Consider the following 18,525-nt stretch of genomic DNA (forward strand, 5'->3'; position numbering starts at 1 on the left):
CAATGAAAAGGACATCTTTTTTGGGTGTTAGTTCTAGAAGGTCTTATAGGTCTTCATAGAACCGTTCAACTTCAGCTTCTTCAGCATTACCTGTCAGGGCATAGACTTGAATTACCGTGATATTGAATGGTTTGCCTTGGAAATGAACAGAGATCATTCTGTCATTTTTGAGATTGCATCCAAGTACTGCATTTTCGACTCTTTTGTTGACTATGACGGCTACTCCATTTCTTCTAAGGGATTCTTGCCCACAGTAGTAGATATAATGGTCATCTGAGTTAAATTCACCCATTCCAGTCCATTTTAGTTTAGATCAAAAATGGAAAACAAATATAACTGATCTTTGACAAGCATTCTACTCAAATGATGGAAGCAGATATACAAGGGTAAATCAAAGAGAAGGCTACTAGCTGTAAATCTTCATTATTTTCCAGGGCTATTTAAAACAATACTCATATAAAAGGTTTTCAAGATTATTGTTGTTTAGCTGCTAAGTCATGTCCTGTGTCTTTGCAACCCCATGAACTTTAGCCTGCCAGGCTCCTCTGTCCATGGGATTTCCCAAGCCAAGACTGCTGGAGTGAGTTCCCATTTCCTTCTCCAGGGTACTTCGTGACCCAGGGATCAAACCCACATCTCCTGCATTGGCAGTTGGATTCGTTACTATTGAGCCACTAGGGAAGCACAGCCTGATTTTTCTCCCCTTACACTGCAGCACTTCTGATTGTCCTATAAGGAAATGGAAATATCCCTTCCGTAAGTTAGTCATCTCCCACTTCATATATTTTCTTCTATTTGTTACTCCGGAGGGAGCAAAATCTAAGTACTAGTCAGATTTTCTTCAAAAGGACAAATTCACTAGAACAGTTGAGTCATTCAGTCATGTCCGACTCTTTGTGACCCCATGGACTACAGCATACCAGGCCTCCCTGTCCATCACCAACTCCTGAAGCTTGCTCAAACTCATATCCATCAAGTCGGTGATGCCATCCAACCATCTCATCCTCTGTTGCCCCCTTCTTCTCCTGCCTTCAATCGTTCCCAGCATCAGGGTCTTTCCCATGAGTCAGTTCTTCACATCAGGTGGCTAAAGTATTGGAGTTTCAGCTTCAGCATCAGTCCTTCCAAGAACATTCAGGACTGATTCCTTTTAGGATGGACTGGTTGGATCTCCTTGCTTCCAAGGGACTCTCAAGAGTCTTCTCCAATACCACAGTTCAAAAGCATCAATTCTTCTGTGCTCAGCATTCTTTATGGTCCAACTCTCACATCCATACATTATTACTGGAAAAAACATAGCTTTGACTAGATGGACCTTTGTTGGTAAAATAATGTGTCTGCTTTTTAATGTGCTGTCTAGGTGGGTCATAGCTTTTCTTCCAAGTAAGTGTCTTTTAATCTCATGGCTGCAGCCACCATCTGCAGTGATCTTGGAGCCCAAGAAAATAAAGTCTTTCACTGTTTCAATTGTTTCCTCATCTATTTGCCATGAAGTGATGGGACCAGATGCCATGATCTTAGTGGTTTTTTTTAATTAATTTATTTTTTAATTGAAGGATAATTGCTTTACAGAATTTTGCTGTTTTCTGTCAAACCTCAACAAGAATCAGCCATTCATTTCAGTCGCTCAGTCGTGTCCGACTCTTTGAGACCCCATGAATCACACCATGCCAGGCCTCCCTGTCCATCACCAACTCCCGGAGTCTACCCAAACCCATGCCCATCGAGTCGGTGATGCCATTCAGCCATCTCATCCTCTGTAGTCCCCTTCTCCTCCTGCCCCCAATCCTTCCCAGCATTAGGGTCTTTTCCAATGAGTCAACTCTTCGCATGAGGTGGCCAAAGTATTGGAGTTTCAGCTTCAACATCAGTCCTTCCAATGAACACCCAGGACTGATCTCCTTCAGGATGGACTGGTTGGATCTCCTTGCAGTCCAAGGGACTCTCAAGAGTCTTCTCCAACACTACAGTTCAAAAGCATCAATTCTTCGGTGCTCAGCTTTCTTCACCGCCCAACTCTCACATCCATACATGACCACTGGAAAAACCATAGCCTTGACTAGACGGACCTTTGTTGGCAAAGTAACGTCTCTGCTTTTAAATATGCTGTCTAGGTTGGTCATAACCTTCCTCCCAAGGAGGAAGCGTCTTTTAATTTCATGGCTGCAATCACCATCTGCAGTGATTTTGGAGCCCAAGAAAATAAAGTCTGACACTGTTTCCACTGTTTCCCCATCTATTTCCCATGAAGTGATGGGACCAGATGCCATGATCTTAGTTTTCTGAACGTTGAGCTTTAAGCCAAATTTTTCACTCTCCTCTTTCACTTTCATCAAAAGGCTCTTTAGTTTTTCTTCGCTTTCTGCAAGAAGGGTGGTATCATCTGCATATCTGAGGTTATTGATATTTCTCCTGGCAATCTTGATTCCAGCTTGTGCTTCATCCAGTCTGGCATTTTGCATGATGTACTCTGCATATAAGTTAAATAAGCAGGGTGACAGTATATAGCCTTCATGTACTCCTTTCCCAATTTGGAACCAGTCTGTTGTTCCATGTCCAGTTCTAACTGTTGCTTCTTGACTTGCATACAGATTTCTCAGGAGGCAGGCAAGGTGGTCTGGTATCCCCATCTCTTGAAGAATTTCCCACAGTTTGTTGTGATCCACACAAAGTCTTTGGCATAGTCAATATAGCTGAAGTAGATGTTTTTCTGGAATTCTCTTGTTTTTCCAATGATCCAACAGATGTTGGCAATTTGATCTCTGGTTCCTCTGCCTTTTCTAAAACCAGCTTGAACTTCTGGAAGTTCACAGTTCACATTTTGAAGCCTAGCTTGAAGAATTTTGAGCAATACTTTGCTAGCATGTGAGATGAGTGCAATTGTGCAGCAGTTTAAACATGCTTGGCTTCCCTGGTGGCTCAGAGGGTAAAGCGTCTGCTTGCAATGAGGGAGACCTGGGTTCAATCCCTGGGTCGGGAAGATCCCCTGGAGAAGGAAATGGCAACCCACTCCAGTATTCTTGCCTGGAGAACCCCACGGACGGAGGAGCCTGGTAGGCTACAGTCCACGGGGTCACAAAGAGTTGGACACGACTGAGCGACTTCACTTTTAAACATGCTTTGGCATTGCCTTTCTTTGGGATTGGAATGAAAGCTCACCTTTTCCAGTCCTTTAGCCACTGTTGGGTTTTCCAAATTTTCCTGCATATTGAGTGCAGTATTTTAACAGCATCATCTTTTAGGATTTGAAAGAGCTCAATTGGAATTCCATCACCTCCACTAGCTTTGTTTGTAGTGATGCTGCCAAAGGCCCACCTCACTTCGCACTTCAGGATATCTGGCTCTAGGTGAGTGATCACACCATCCTGGTTATCTGCATCAGAAACATCTTTTTTGTATAGTTTTTCTGAGTATTCTTGTCACATCTTTATGATACCTTCAGCTTCTGTTAGGTCCATACCATTTGTGTCCTTTGTGGTGCTCAGCTTTGCATGAAATGTTCCCTTGGTATCTCTAAGCTTCCTGAAGAGATCTCTAGTCTTTCCCATTCTATTGTTTATTTCTTTTCACTGATCACTGAGGAAGGTTTTCTTATCTCACCATACTATCCTTTGGAATTCTGCATTCAAATGGGTATATCTTTCCTTTTCTCCTTTGCCTTTCACTTCTCTTCTTTTCTCAGCTATTTGTAAGACCTCCTCAGGCAACTATTTTGCCTTTTTGCATTTCTTTTTTGGGGGGATGGTCTTGATCACTGCCTCTTGTACAATGTCATGAACCTCCCTCCATAGTTCTTCAGGCACTCTGTCTATCAGATCTAATCCCTTGAATCTATCTGTCACTTCCACTGTATAATTGTAAGGGATTTGATTTAAGTCATACCTGAATGGTCTAGTGGTTTCCCTAATTTCTTCAATTTAAGTCTGAATTAGGCAATAAGGAGTTCATGATCTGAGCCACAATCAGCTCTAGGTCTTGTTTTTTGCTGACTGTATAGAACTTCTCCATCTTTGGCTGCAAAGAATATAATCAATCTGGTTTTGGTATTAACCATCTGGTGATGTCCACATGTACAGTCTTCTCTTGTGTTGTTGGAAGAGAGTGTTTGTATGACCAGTGCATTCTCTTGGCAAAACTCCTTTGCTGTGCTTCATTTTGTAATCCAAGGCCAAACTTGTCTACTACTCCAGGCATCTCTTGTCTTCCTACTTTTGCGACCCAAACTTTATCTTTAAAGTATATTCACTAGAGCAGTGGTGCCCAAATTTCATCAAACACTGGAATCAACTCATTTTGTTAAATCCAGCTTCTTGAGGTCTTCCCAGAGTTTCTGATCTAGCAGGTCTGGTGTGGCCTGACTCTTTTTTTTCCAGGAAGCTCTAAACTAATTGGACAGTGCTGGTTGGACTCTGCTAACCACTCCACTGAGGTTTCCAGGAAGGTCTATTCACAAGTGTGACCACTGCAATTCATATTTAGAAAAGCTAATAACTACAAAAATAAAAACTACGCATTCCCATGCAAAAGCAAACATCTAGGGAGCTACAGATTTACTAATTAGCTTGCATAAATCTGCTTTATCTGTACTACAAAAAGATTTCTGGCATTTCAACACTACCTAAACTGGTTTGGCCAAATTCAAACCACTTAATGTTACAGAAAAGAGTAGGCCCCAGACTGAGAAACAGGTACTAGCAAAGTGACAACTTATGCCTTCTTAAGTTGAAAATGCTTCCAACACATACATCAAAGGAAATATCTATTTCCCTCAAGGCACAGTTGGAGAAGGCAATGGCACCCCACTCCAGTACTCTTGGCTGGAAAATCCCATGGACGGAGGACCCTGGTGGGCTGCAGTCCACGGGGTCGCTAAAAGTCAGACACGACTGAGCGACTTCACTTTCACTTTTCACTTAAATGCTTTGGAGAAGGAAATGGCAACCCACACCAGTGTTCTTGCCTGGAGAATCCCAGGGACAGGGCGGTCTGGTGGGCTGCCGTCTATGGGGTCGCACAGAGTCTGACAGGACTGAAGCAACTTAGCAGCAGCAGCAGCAGCAGTCAAAGCTACGGTTTTTCCAGTGGTCATACATGGCTGTGAGGGTTGGACTCTAAAGAAAGCTGAGCACCGAAGAATTGATGCCTTTGTTGGAGAAAACTCTTGAGAGTGTCTTGGACTGCAAGGAGATCCAACCAGTCCATCCTAAAGGAAATCAGTCCTGAACGTTCATTGGAAAGACTGATGCTGAAGCTGAAATTTCAATACTTTGGCCACCCGATGCGAAGAACTGACTCATTGGAAAAGACCTTGATGCTGGGAAAGACTGAAGGCGGGAGGAGAAGGAGAGGACAAAGGATGAGATGGTTGGATGGCATCACCCACTGGATGGAGTTTGAGCAAGCTCTGGCAGTTGGTGATGGACAGAGGGCAGCCTGGCGTGCGGCAGTCCACGAGGTCGGACACAACTGAGAGCTGGACTGAACTGAACTGTAACCTGCTTCCTACAAGACTGCGCTATACACGCCAGCGCCAGTGAGAAAGCAAAAAACAAACAAAAACCCAACATAAAACCCCACGCTCTGCCACTTTGGTACCTAAACCGTGTCCCCGCCTCCCTTCAGCGGGAGAGGGGCGAAAGGGGCGTGTCCGAGCGCGCGGGCCCACGTGACCGCTGAGAGCCGCCGTCAGCCAAGTCGCGCGATCTGCCGTCATATCAGCTTATGTCGCTAGCCTCTGATTGGCTGGCGGCGCCGGCCACCCCGAGCGTGAGGTCAGGCTACGCCCTTCCAGACTTCGGCAGCTTGGCTGACCTCGGCGGTCCACTAGCTGGAACTGCAGGGGACCCGGAGGAACCAAGTCGGCAGCCGGGCAGCGGGCGGCCGATTCTTTCTAGGTAAGGATGACATGGGGGCTGGGAAAGGAGGCCGAATACACCTGAGCGGGATGCGTGAGGAGAGGAAGAAAGGGGTGGGGGATGGGGTCAATTCCCAGGAGTTGAAGTTGAGAGCGTGTCTGTCCCTCCCCTCTCCCCCATCCCGCTGGCGTTTGTTGACTGCTTCCTGGACGTAAGGCCCTGGGCAGGAGCTGGGGCTCTGTCTGCGAAATTTGGCTCAAGGACTCCTGCGCTGACCATTGACAGGGACGAGCAGGTAGCTGCGTGGGGGGCTGTGACGGGGCGAGTGCAGGGCGCAGGGCACGCGCGCTGGCCGGCGGCTGGCGGGAGGCGAGTTGCGGCCGGAGACCTTCAGGTTAGGGGCCTCTGCCTGGCCAGACCGCGTATTTCAGGGCACGAGGAGGCTTGGACGTGAAAGAATCAAAACATGAGAATGGACCTGAAGAAAATGAAGTATTTGATGTTGGCTATTGGGAAAATCTATTACAAGGCAAGTTAGTCCACTGAACGCTAGTAAAGCGTTTTGCGACGAATTTCTTTCTGTTCTTGGGGGATTTTTTTTTTTCTTCTTCCTCAAGAGGCAAAGGAATTAGACTGAAGAACTGGAGATTATTTGTGCAAGCCCCAGTTATTGTAGTGTAATTAAGATGGCTGTAGAGCCCCTGGCTTTAGGGGTGTAAACACTTTAAAATTATATGCAAAAGTATGTGAGCTTCTAAAGTCATTGAGAATTTAAAAATTTAAGGAGCTGAAGAGATAGGAATGAAGAGGCAGTAGAACTTGGTTAAAGTCCGTGGATTTTGCAACCAGCCTGAGGGTGATTGAATCCTAGCCCCAGCATGTGTTTACTTGATCGCTCTGGGAATTTTGTGTCCAGATTTCTTATAAGAATAATACTAGTACCTAACTTTTAGGGTGTATCTTGAAAGAGTTAAATGAGTTAATATTTACAGTACTTCATATATAGTAAATGTTGATATTAGACATGAACAATTTTTTTAAATCAAATAACACTTTTTCTTCCTTAGGTTAGAGTAATGTTGACCCAGCTGTGGTTCCTGTAACAGTAGTAATAATAGCTCCTGTTTGTTGAGGATGTTTCACATGTTAGATAATGCCACATCCTATAGTTCATCTCTAAATCTTAGAACAGTTTTGTAACCTAACCTAGATATGCTTTCTCCATTTCATAGATGTGGGTTTGAATATAAACTTCAAAATTGATTGCAGTTTTGAGATCGTAATTGTTAGCGATTTCAAACTTTTTTTGTTAGATGTCAGAAATTACAGCAATATATTTGTGAATACCTAATTACTACATCCCACAAATTCTGAAAACACTTTAAAACAGGTTTCATCTCACAGTATCTCAGCTGCCTCCAGATGGTCTGAGGTACATTTCCTCCTTTCTTCTAGGAACTGGTTTACTATCACAGCAGTTATGTACAGGGAATATGCAAATCCATACAACTCGCATGGTCTTCAGTTAAGAGTTTTTTTTAATAGGTAGGGACTGAGAGCTTATTAAAGCCTTTACTTATATCAGACATTAAAAGTTAAATATAAAAAAAAAAAGTTAAAGAATGCTCATGGTTAATGTTTGAGTTATTTTTGGCTACACGATACTGTTCCAGATACTATACTAAGTCCCCTACATAGGAGCCTTCAAGTTTTGAACTTTCAAAGGTGTGAACGTGCGTTCTGTCATCTCAGTGAAATTGCAGCTTGCCCTCCATTTCCTGTTGCTGACAGTCCTTCAGCTCTACCATCTCCCTCCTACTCTCTCCTACTGTCCCTCCTCTAGTCAATAAGTCTTGCCTGTTCACTCGATGCCAGCCCCTGTCCGTATGCCAGCTATTGTACTGTACTACTGTACTTTTCAAGGTATTGTATGGTAAGATTAAAAATGTTTTATTTTTTGTTTGTTTTTTGTGTATTCTTTGTGTGAAAAGCATTATAAACCTATTACAGAACAGTACTATGTAGCTGATTGTGTTATTGGATACTTTGGCTGACTTTGTTGGACTTAGGAACAGAACTTATTTGTGTGTAGGAGACTTACTATGTATGGAATTATGGCTGTTTGGCATTATAGGTAATATGCGAGACCGGTTCACCAACTCCGACCAGCCTTTAAAATGTGAGTGTGTGTGTGCATGCTAATTTGCTTTAATCATGTCTGACTCTGTGCAACCCTATGGACTTAGCCTGCTGGCTCCTCTGTCCATGGGATTCTCCAGGCAAGAATACTGGCGTGGGTTGCCATTTCCTTCTCCAGGTGATGTTCCCAGCCCAGGGATCGAATCCAGGTCTCCTGCATTGCAGGCAGTTTCTTTACCATCTGAGCTACTAGGGAAGCAGCCTTTAGTGATATAGCAATCTTTTTTTCAGTTGTTAGGTTCTTCTTAAATGTTTGTTTCGGACATTACTTAATGTACTTGCCCTGCTGCTCTGTCCTTCGTGGCTTCAACAACTAGGCTTCTTTTGATCTTCAGATTCATGTTTGCATGTAGTCTACTGCTTTTATCCCGGAGTCCAGAGGAGCCACAGCAATTAGACTTAAGATCCAAACTGAACCCATTATTCCTTGTACCCCAAAAGTTCCTGTTGTGCCCAAATATACTAGCTCCACAATATTCCCTATTTTGATAATGTCATCATCCATTCAGGCAAGGTAAAAATCTCACAATCATCTTAGATTTCTTTTTTTAATTGATGTATAGTTGATTTACAAAGTTTTATTAGTTTCTGATGGTGGTTTTTCATATTTTTCTCCATTATGGTTTATAACAGGATATGGAATATGTTCCCTGTGCTATATAGTAGGATCTTGTTGTTTATTCTTTCTGTATAATAGTTTGCATTAGACTTCTAAGCCTCTGATGAATATGTCTATTCTTACAACTGTTGTCTGAGGTCAGGCGATCATCCTCTCTAGGTTAGTGTACCACACTAGTTAGGAGCAACCAGTCTCCCTGCGTCTCATCAGTACAATACGTTCCTAACACAACAGTTTTTATATGGGTCTGTTTATACCTCTTTCCTCATCGAAAGTCTTTCGTGTCTCCTCCGTCATGTGTGAGGGAAAGTTCAAATTCCTTAGTGGGGCACCGGATCCAATAGCAAAAGCAGTCTGACACCAGTTTCCTTTTACCAGGTTCATCTTCCAACGTTTTTTTCCCTCTGCTTCACCCTTGTCACTCTATTAAGCATCCACCTTGCCACATCCCATGAGCCATGAATGTACCATGGTCTTTCCATGCCTTTGCAGTTGTTATTTCTAATTGAAATAATTATCCCTGCCCCCCCCCCGCTTTTTTTTTTTCTGGTAATGTCCTTCAAAGCCCAAATCAAAGTACTTCACTGTACAGCCTTCTATTGTAAGAGGAGATAGTTGTGTTGTCTTTTCTAATTTCGTACAGTTTGCATATATGTACCTTTATTGTAGGGCTTCTGGGTAGCCCTGTGGTAAAGAATCCACCTCCCAATGCAGGAGATGCAGGTTCAATCCCTGGGTCGGAAAGATACCCTGGAGAAGGAAATGGCAACCCACTCCAGTATTCTTGCCTGGGAAATTTCATGGACAGAAGAACTGCAGGCTGCAGTCCATGGGGTCCCAAAGGAGTCAGATACAACTTAACTAAAAACAACAACCTTTATTGTAGCACTTGTATTGATAGAACTATTCCTTCCTATAGCTGCCTTACTTTGAAAATGGATTTAGACTGAATCTTTTTAATCTTTGTATGCTCGTCACCTCGTGTAGTTCTTGATACTTAATTGTTGTTTGAGTGAATTAACAATATATGATGAAGGATATATGTCAATGTCTGGTATCTGTATTAGTTGATTATAAATTTTCTTCCATGTCAATGTGGGAAAAAATGCTTGCAACTCATATCACAAACAAGGGGCTACTGCTACTGCTAAGTCACCTCAGTCGTGTCCGACTCTGTGTGACCCCACAGATGGCAGCCCAGCAGGCTCCGCCGTCCCTGGGATTCTCCAGGCAAGAACACTGGAGTGGGTTGCCATTTCCTTCTCCAATGCATGAAAGTGAAAAGTGAAAGTGAAGTTGCTCAGTCGTGTCCGACTCTTAGCGACCCCATGGACTGCAGCCTACCAGGCTCCATCCATGGGATTTTCCAGCCAAGAGTACTGGAGTGGGGTGCCCTAATAAATAAAGAACTTCTAGAATTTGATTTTAAGAGACTGAAAACCCAATGGCAATTTTCGGACTCGTTTTTCTTGTTGTTGCTGTTCAAAAGTCTTAATTTTAGATGAGGGTTGTTTAGAATACCGGGCACATTTCTCACTACCAACAGTGCAGTGAAGAATGAGAAAATAGATCGTCAGTGATGGAGTCAGTAATCAGCCCACAAAAGATGACTTTGAATTTGCTGAATAATATATGCAGGATCATGAATATAGACTCAACTTAAGTTTTTCAAAGTTTAAGCATCTGGAACTGGAGCTGGCATACTTTCCTTTCCAAGGGGTAGATAATAAACATTTGTGAGCCATGCTGTGTATGTGACAGTGACTCAACCTTGACTTTGTAGTATAGAGAAGCAGCTGTAGACAGTATAATAGACACATGTAGACATAGCTGTGTTTCAACAAAGCTTCTTTACAGAAACAGGCACTGGGTTCAGGCCCTGTGGGACCACAGTTTGCCCACCCCTGACTGCTGGGAGGCGGGTGGCGGGGGTGGGGGGAATAAATGTATTCTAGTTTTCAGTGTCAAGAATACATCTTTTGTTCCATCAGTGAGAGTTCGGGTCAGTCACAAAAATAGGCTCTGACTTTTATGGTTGTGGTCACAACATAGATCCCTTTTAGGGAATTGACCTAAAGTCTCAGCAAAAGACAGAAGCCAAAGTCTCTGAAATATGAATCCTTTTAGGAGAAAAATGTTGATGAAACTTGTAGCTGAAGGAGAAAGCCGTTTATCTAAATACCTTTACTATTTGGATGCTAGCTATTACCATGTCCTCTGGCAATAGGATATAGTGGAGGCCAACACTGAGATGCAATTAGATCTGAACTTAACGCCACCCATCAGCCTGGCCTTGGAGAAGTTTTGTGGGCCCCAGCTTCTCTCACTGAGCTTTGGTGTCCCCACGTATAAGATGAAGAGACTGGGCCCTACTCCAGAGATGACATTGAAGACTCCTTCTGGCTCTAATGATGGCATTTACAGGATTGTAGTAGCAGCAGGCTTGTACTTCATATGCTTATGAAGGCAGGAACTTCATATATAGTTTTTCTGAAAAATTTTTGCTTTGAGAAATGTCAACATGGGAAAGTAATTGTTGTTACCTGTTTATCCTTTAGGGGCTACGATGGATCTTGTACTCAGTATTGCAGATTATTATTTTTTTACACCGTACGTATATCCAGCCACATGGCCAGAGGACAACATCTTCCGACAAGCTATCACTCTCCTGATTGTAACAAATCTCGGTGCTTATATACTGTATTTCTTCTTTGCAACACTGAGTTATTATTTTGTCTATGATCATTTATTAATGAAACACCCACAATTTTTAAAGGTAAGTGGTTTTCTTATCTATTGTTTAATTACTATTACAGTAAAAATAGCAATGTGATGTATCAATATTTGTGAGATTTTCAGATTAAACTGGTTATAACCTTTAGAGTTTCTAAAACCAGCTCCAAATGGGATATTTTTGGAAGAACTAGTCCTCTCTCTCCTTTCTTTAATTTAAACAGATAAATAAACTGTACTTTTTTTTTTTTTAATTGTAAGCCTGGTCTTGCTAGACACATAGACAAGAATTTCTTTGCTAATAGTGATGAATAAATAAATGTATATATTTGTATAATTGTTTTCATATTAAACTTTCACACACTGAAATATGCTTTTGCTGTGTATATGATTTTTGACTAGATAGCCCAGACTCAGCAGATACAGACCTGTTTAGTGACTTTGCTGTTTCAGTTACTTGTATTTGTCAGTCACTGCAAAGAGCGAGGGAAATAAAAGTAGAGAGGGTTGGGGATGGAAGTTAATTATGAAATAAATGATTATTCTGTAAACAGAAATTTGGAATAGAGATTTTGTAGGACGGGGGAAAAAGTTTTAGAATTTAAAATATTTGTTGCACTTGCTTCCTGCAAAAGGAATGTTTTTCTTACACACCCCTGCCCAAACAGTAACATTTTAGTAGAAGCAGTTTGGAGGTAAGTGCCTTCATATAAAAGAGACGTTCAAAATCCAATCTGGAAAAATTGTGTGCTAGTTTTGTTTAACATAGATTCTGTGCTTTGTAAGTATTGGAAACTTCATTTTCAGAATCAAGTCTCTCGAGAGATTATGCATTCTGTCCAGTCAATGCCATGGATGAGCATCCCCACGGTTTCACTGTTCCTACTAGAGGTGAGAGGTTACAGCAAACTCTATGACGGCATAGGAGAGTTTCCATATGGTGAGTTTCCATATATGGTGTAAGAGTTTCCATATATAGTGTAAACTTCAGGCACAGATGGGTTTCTTGAAAGAGTCAAATCTGCCTCTTTTCTTCAAAATAATTAAAAAAATTTTCAGTTTGTTTTTATGTGTGCATGCTTAGTTGCTTCAGTCATGTCTGACTCTTTGCGACCATATCGGCTGTAGCCCACCAGGCTTCTCTGTCCATGGGATTTTCCAGGCAAGAATACCAGAGTGGATTGCCGTGCCCTCTTCCAGGGGATCTTCCCAACCCAGGGATTGAACCCACATCACTTATGTTTCCTGCATTGGCAGGCAGGTTCCCACCTGGGAAGCCCAGTTTGTTTTCAGTATTCTACTTTAATTCATTCATGTCCTGCCACATATGTGCATTTCTTTAATTTCATCTCAACTTTAAAGTCTTCCTTGTAGATGAGATTGTGCCCAGGAGAAGATTGGCGTCATCAGAGCTAGACCTTTGAATTTGTTTCCTATTACCTATATTGAATTCAAGCATCCCCCCCCCAAAAAAAATAAATCTCAAGTAATCGATACTTATAAAAAAATCAGAAGACAGACTTTTTAAAAAAAATCTATCATCACTTATTTTTTTTAAAAAACCCATCATTATTTATATCACAAAATTGAAACCCTTGCTATGCATGCTGGTTTGGACTCTGATTTTTTTTTTTCTTGCCAATGTTTATGCCCATAGTTTCATGCCAATTAGTTTTAGAATTACATTGCATAAATATCCGTTTAAATAAACTTTATTTAAGTGATCCATACTTTTTAGATCTTGAGATTGTTTCTTGTTTTTCTATTATAAACAGTGCTACAGTGACTAACCTAAAGTTTTGTGAAATTCTGGAGTTACTTCATCAAGGTGCATTTCTAGTATCTAGTATTAGAAAGTAAGAATAGTACATAGTTAAAATTTGTTGTTCACATGTACCAGCTTTAGTTCTAAGCTTTTCACGTGTCATCACTCCATCTTATTCTACATTAATCCTGTGAGGTAGGTACTACTATATGCTCCTTTAGAGGTGAGTAAATTAAGTGTACAGAAGAGTTTCAGTAACTTGCTGAGCTCACTTAACAAGTAAGGGGTGGATCTGGGACTGAAATCCAAGCTTGCTGGCATCAGCACCCCGGCTCTCCTCGTCAAAGTTTAGTTTTCAAAGGAGGGAACAGAAGTCACACAGTAGGGTGCTGAATTGCCTCGGCCTTGGAAGGCGGGCTGAATTATGAATAAAAATAAAAGGAGACAGGTTTGAGTAAAGATACAGAGGCAAGACTCTGAAGGTGTTGGGAGGTTGCTAAGTGAACCAGGCTGATTAGTACATGAGTAGATGAGGTTGGAAAGGTCAGAAGGAGTTGGATTACAGAGTAAATGCTCATGATACCACGGCTTAAGGTATTTCGTGGAAAATAAAATTCTAAGCAGAGGAGGGAAAATATGTAAAGATGTGTGTTATGAAGATTAATATGAAAGGAAAAATAAATAACATTATTCTCCAGCATTTAAATAATAAAGATACCATAGGAGTATACGCTTGCTGTTTTGTAAGTATCGTCATAGTTTAATTAAGAAATATTTTAGGTAGGACACTTCAAGTTTTTATGAGAGGAAAATGAACAGATCCTAGAGTCAAAGGAGATGGAGCTTGTGATGTATTGAATTAACAAAGCAGATAGTTGGCAGTGTTTGGGTGTAGTATCCTGTTTTGTCTCCTTAGATGGACTTGTCAAAAGTAACCTCTGAATGAACTTACGGTTGCTGTGGGGGAAGGACAGATAGGGAGTTTGGGATCAACATGTACACACTGCTGTATTTAAAATGGATAACCAACAAGGACCTACTGTACAGCACAGGGAGCTCTGCTCAGTGTTACTGGCAGGCTGGACGGGAGGGGAGTTTGGAGGAGAATGGATACATGTATATATATGGCTGAGTCCTTTCACTGCTCACATGAAACTATCACAACATTGTTAATTGGCTATAACCCAATACAAAGTAAAAAGTTAAAAAATATATTAAGGGGAGGGGGAAAGTAAGCTGATCCAAGGAGCTGAATCTTGATTCTGCCATATCCTTTTGACTCTCGTAGGCTGGTTTCAACTCGTTGCCAGTGTCTTGTCCTTTCTCTTCTTCACTGACATGCTGATCTACTGGATTCACAGAGGCCTTCATCATAGACTTGTATATAAGGTAATAAGCTTGACTCATTTGTAGAGGAAGAGAGAAAAGACACATTTCAGCAGTGGATAACCATAAATCCTGTCTCGTTTTCAAGAATTTCCTCTAAACTTACTAAATACCTAAGTAGCCTTAGTCATGATAGGTACCAGGTACATTTTGTTAGTATCCTTTATGAATCCGCAAGGGCTGTGCTAAAAATCTTACTGTCTTGGGGATTTTCTAAAGTAATTTGCTAAATTCAACAGGATTTTTTTAGATAGGTCATTTCCCACACCATGAACATGAAAAGCTAAGTGGAATGTTGCACTGGGTAGAGTCTGTGGCATTAACACGGTCTTTTCTTCTCTAGCGCTTACACAAACCTCATCACATCTGGAAGATTCCAACTCCATTTGCAAGTCACGCTTTTCACCCTCTGGATGGCTTCCTTCAGAGTCTGCCTTACCACATATATCCTTTTATCTTCCCGTTACACAAGGTAGTTTATTTAGGCTTGTACATCTTGGTCAATATCTGGACAATTTCCATTCACGATGGTGATGTTCGTGTTCCCCAGCTCTTAAAGCCTTTTATTAACGGCTCGGCTCATCACACAGACCACCATATGCTCTTTGACTATAATTATGGACAGTATTTCACTTTGTGGGATAGAATTGGAGGCTCATTCAAAAATCCCACCTCCTTTGAGGGGAATGGACCTCTTAATTATGTGAAGAAAATGGCAGAAGAAAAGCACACCAGCCATGGAGGAAATGGTTATAAAAATGAAAAATTATCCAATGGAGAGTGTACAAAGACTGAGTAGATTATTTCCCAATTATTAAAAAATTTTAATCAAGGAAAAATAATCTACATACATTACTGCGGGAGGCATAGCAAGTGAACAGTATCATTTGAAAAATCAGTATTGTGGGTATAGCTGAGGAATGGTCATAATCGTAGATCAACGGAACATGCCATGTGTACCACAATTTTAACCTCGTGCTCCAAATACTGGATGTTGGTCTAAGGGACAAGTTGTATCTTTCTAGCCAGCAGATCTGTAATTTGTGTAGCCTCAACAGTTTTTTAAAAGAGGATAAATTATTAAGGGGACTGGGCTATGTCCTTTTGCCTTAATTTGTGCATATTCATTAAAGTAAAATTCATTGTGCTTAATGATATCAAGACTAAACGGCATAACAAAGAAGTACTAATATGAGGATGGTTCCTCGTATCAGGAATGATTAAGTATTTGGTATAGTAAGTTCCCTACATTAAAAACAAGTTCCATTCCGAGAGCCATGTTTGTAAGTCAAATTTGTTTATAAGTCCAGCAAAGTTAGCTCATCTACCCAACCAACACAATTGGCTATATAGTACTGTTCTGTAATAGGTTTATAAGACTTCACCCAAATAATACATAAAAAACAAACACAAAAAATAAACACCTTTACTCTTACAGTACAGTACCTTGGGAAGCACAGTAGTATAGTATAGCAGATGGCACACGGGCGAGGAGAGTTACTAACTCTAGGAGGTGGCAGATGGAAGAGCTTCAGGATCACCAGCAACAGGGCATACCAGCCACATCAGCACTGCTTTTATGCTTGCTTCAGACATCCTGGGCTTGAAGTAAAAATACTACACAGCACTGGACAGTAAAGCACACAAAAGTACAACCACTTGTACAGGATGCACGCACGTGACCATGTACACTAGGTATGCGAGCGCGTGTTCTCTACTTTGAAGGTTAGAAACGTGGAGGTTCGTATGTAGGGGACTTACTGTGTTGGTGTGATAACTTGTACTTTGTTCAAGTAGAAACATAGGTTTAAAAAAATCATAATGTATTATCAGATCAGTAACCTGATTAATAGCAGGTGTTACAAGGTTATTGTCTTTCCACACGTAGAAAACTTACTCTCTGGCGACATCGTCAACTGTTAGGTTTTACTGATGAACAGATACATTGGAATTTTAGAAAACATTAGTACTGCCATGATTTAATCCAGATCTGGGATTAAAGATTTTGATGGTTATTGTTTTCAATTGTTATTTAATAGGTATAAAATGATGTGACCCTGAATATATGTAGAAAGGGAAATCTGATGCCCAGGTAATATATTTAATGCTACTGTTTTTTTTTAATAAATTGATGCACTGCACTTTTGATATGTTTCAAACTTACAATCCTGTGATTTCTATAAAAGGAAATAATTGCCAAATGTTTTAGGCCTATCACTGAAGATTAGTTTAGAAATCTTATTTCAATACCCTCCTGTTTCTTTACTTCTTCCCACTCCCTCTGTGAAAAGATTTCACAGATAATGTTCATTAAGAAATGTCATGTGGCGGAGAAGGCAATGGCACCCCACTCCAGTACTCTTGCCTGGAAAATTCCATGGACGGAGGAGCCTAGTCGGCTGCAGTCTATGGGGTCGCTAGGGGTCGGTCACGACTGAGCGGCTTCACTTTCACTTTTCACTTTCATGCATTGGAGAAGGAAATGGCAGCCCACTCCAGTATTCTTGCCTGGAGAATCCCAGGGATGGGGGAGCCCAGTGGGCTGCCGTCTATGGGGTCGCAGAGTCGGACACGACTGAAGCGACTTAGCAGCAGCAGCAGCAGCAGTGAATTTTGGCTGATATTTCCTTTTTTATGAATAACTAAGAAGACAATAAAGGAAATGTGTTAGAAAAAAAAAAAAGAAATGTCATGTGTTGTAATATAAGTATGTTGGGAAAACATGATTTGCAAAGGTATTGTCTAATCTATCTATGTAAAACAATAAAAGTTGATTATGACTGTTATTAAAGTGTATCAGTTAAATATTATAAAAGCATAAAATATTCTTTGTACAAATTTTATATCAATGTGAAACCTCAGAAGTGATGTGGATTGTCAAAACTTTTAGAATATCTCCAAATGCTTGCTATCAATGGGAGAAAGAGAGAAGGGAATGTAACTTTTTTTTTTTTTATATTTCATGTCTTTTATTAGATTCTTTTAGCAAGACACCAGTCATAAAATTTAATGCTTTGGATCCAGAAGAAAATGTTTGGTTTTTTCCTTTCTGTTTAAGTTATTGTTACAGTGTTGCTTCACTTAAGCATACCAGTATATCATTTAGTATTTTGTAACAGGTCAGTGCATCTAAATGCTTTTCACTAATCCCCATGGTCCCTGTTTTCCTCTCCGCCTGAGAAAAAAAAAGGGAATTAAGAAGAAGTAAACTTTGTTTCCCGAAATGATGAAAGCTAATATTTATTGAGCTTTTATTCTTGATCAGGTAAAAGTCCTTGATGTAAGGACACTGGAACCCAGCTGGTAACTTTCCTGAGGTTATTTCTCTCTCTTGTAAACTCCAGCATGGGTGTTTCCGGTTGGTGAACAGATTTCCACAGTCACCTGAGACCCAGGCTCCTTCCATCTCTGGGCTCTGCTATTCTCCTAGTTTACAAAGTCTTCTCTGTTGAAGGAGCCAGCAGGGGAAGAGGGTTGAGTGCCCATGTTACTTTGGACGAAACTTATCACGTGACCCATCTAACTGGAAAGGATTCTGGGAAATGTGTCCAGCTGTGTTCCTGGGAGGACAGAGTCACCAGTTGTTTGACCAGCTAGCCATTTTGCCATGCCCATGTAATTTATTTTCCTCTTTTTGAGGGTTGCAATAAAGGTATTGCAGGAATGAATGAGCTCAAAAGTATTTCAAGTTATCCATTCACTGGATGTCTCAGTGCTCTTAATTCCATAACTTCAATTATGAGTGTTAAAGTTTCCTCTAGACTCTTAATACTGTGTAGCTAATAGAAAAGGAAGAATATAATTTGAGGGAACTTTCCTCAAAGATCTTAGTAGTAAACTAGTCTCTGCCCTGCTGCCTCTCTTAAGTTCTAATCCTATTAAGCAGTATTATGTTAAGTAATACAGTGTTTTTTATGCACAGTCACCACATCATGCTGTTTTCCTTTAGAGGCTTTCAGAAATTGCTC

At 41.0% G+C, this 18,525-nt stretch overlaps 1 protein-coding gene across 3 annotated transcripts in view; it reads left to right on the forward strand.

The window, feature by feature from the left end:
• SC5D (sterol-C5-desaturase) overlaps window positions 1-17,343 on the forward strand; it is a 28,773-nt gene extending 11,430 nt beyond the window's left edge. Inside the window, exons 1-6 of one of the 3 annotated variants that reach the window (XM_081541633.1) lie at window positions 5,785-5,894; window positions 7,990-8,034; window positions 11,232-11,449; window positions 12,214-12,346; window positions 14,460-14,560; window positions 14,901-17,343. In XM_081541633.1, the coding sequence (XP_081397759.1) occupies window positions 7,995-8,034; window positions 11,232-11,449; window positions 12,214-12,346; window positions 14,460-14,560; window positions 14,901-15,356 (948 nt within the window). In that variant the 5' untranslated portion in view covers window positions 5,785-5,894; window positions 7,990-7,994 and the 3' untranslated portion in view covers window positions 15,357-17,343. Of the gene's footprint in view, window positions 1-5,784; window positions 5,895-7,989; window positions 8,035-11,231; window positions 11,450-12,213; window positions 12,347-14,459; window positions 14,561-14,900 lie in introns of those variants that run through there. The other 2 variants (XM_081541634.1, XM_081541635.1) reach the window with 2 other exon arrangements.
• The last annotated feature ends 1,182 nt before the right edge of the window (window positions 17,344-18,525 follow it).

The sequence above is a fragment of the Giraffa tippelskirchi genome, chromosome 11 (assembly GCF_054371585.1).
Source record: "Giraffa tippelskirchi isolate mGirTip1 chromosome 11, T2T-mGirTip1v1.2.pri, whole genome shotgun sequence".
In the NCBI taxonomy this organism is placed as follows: Eukaryota; Metazoa; Chordata; class Mammalia; order Artiodactyla; family Giraffidae; genus Giraffa; species Giraffa tippelskirchi.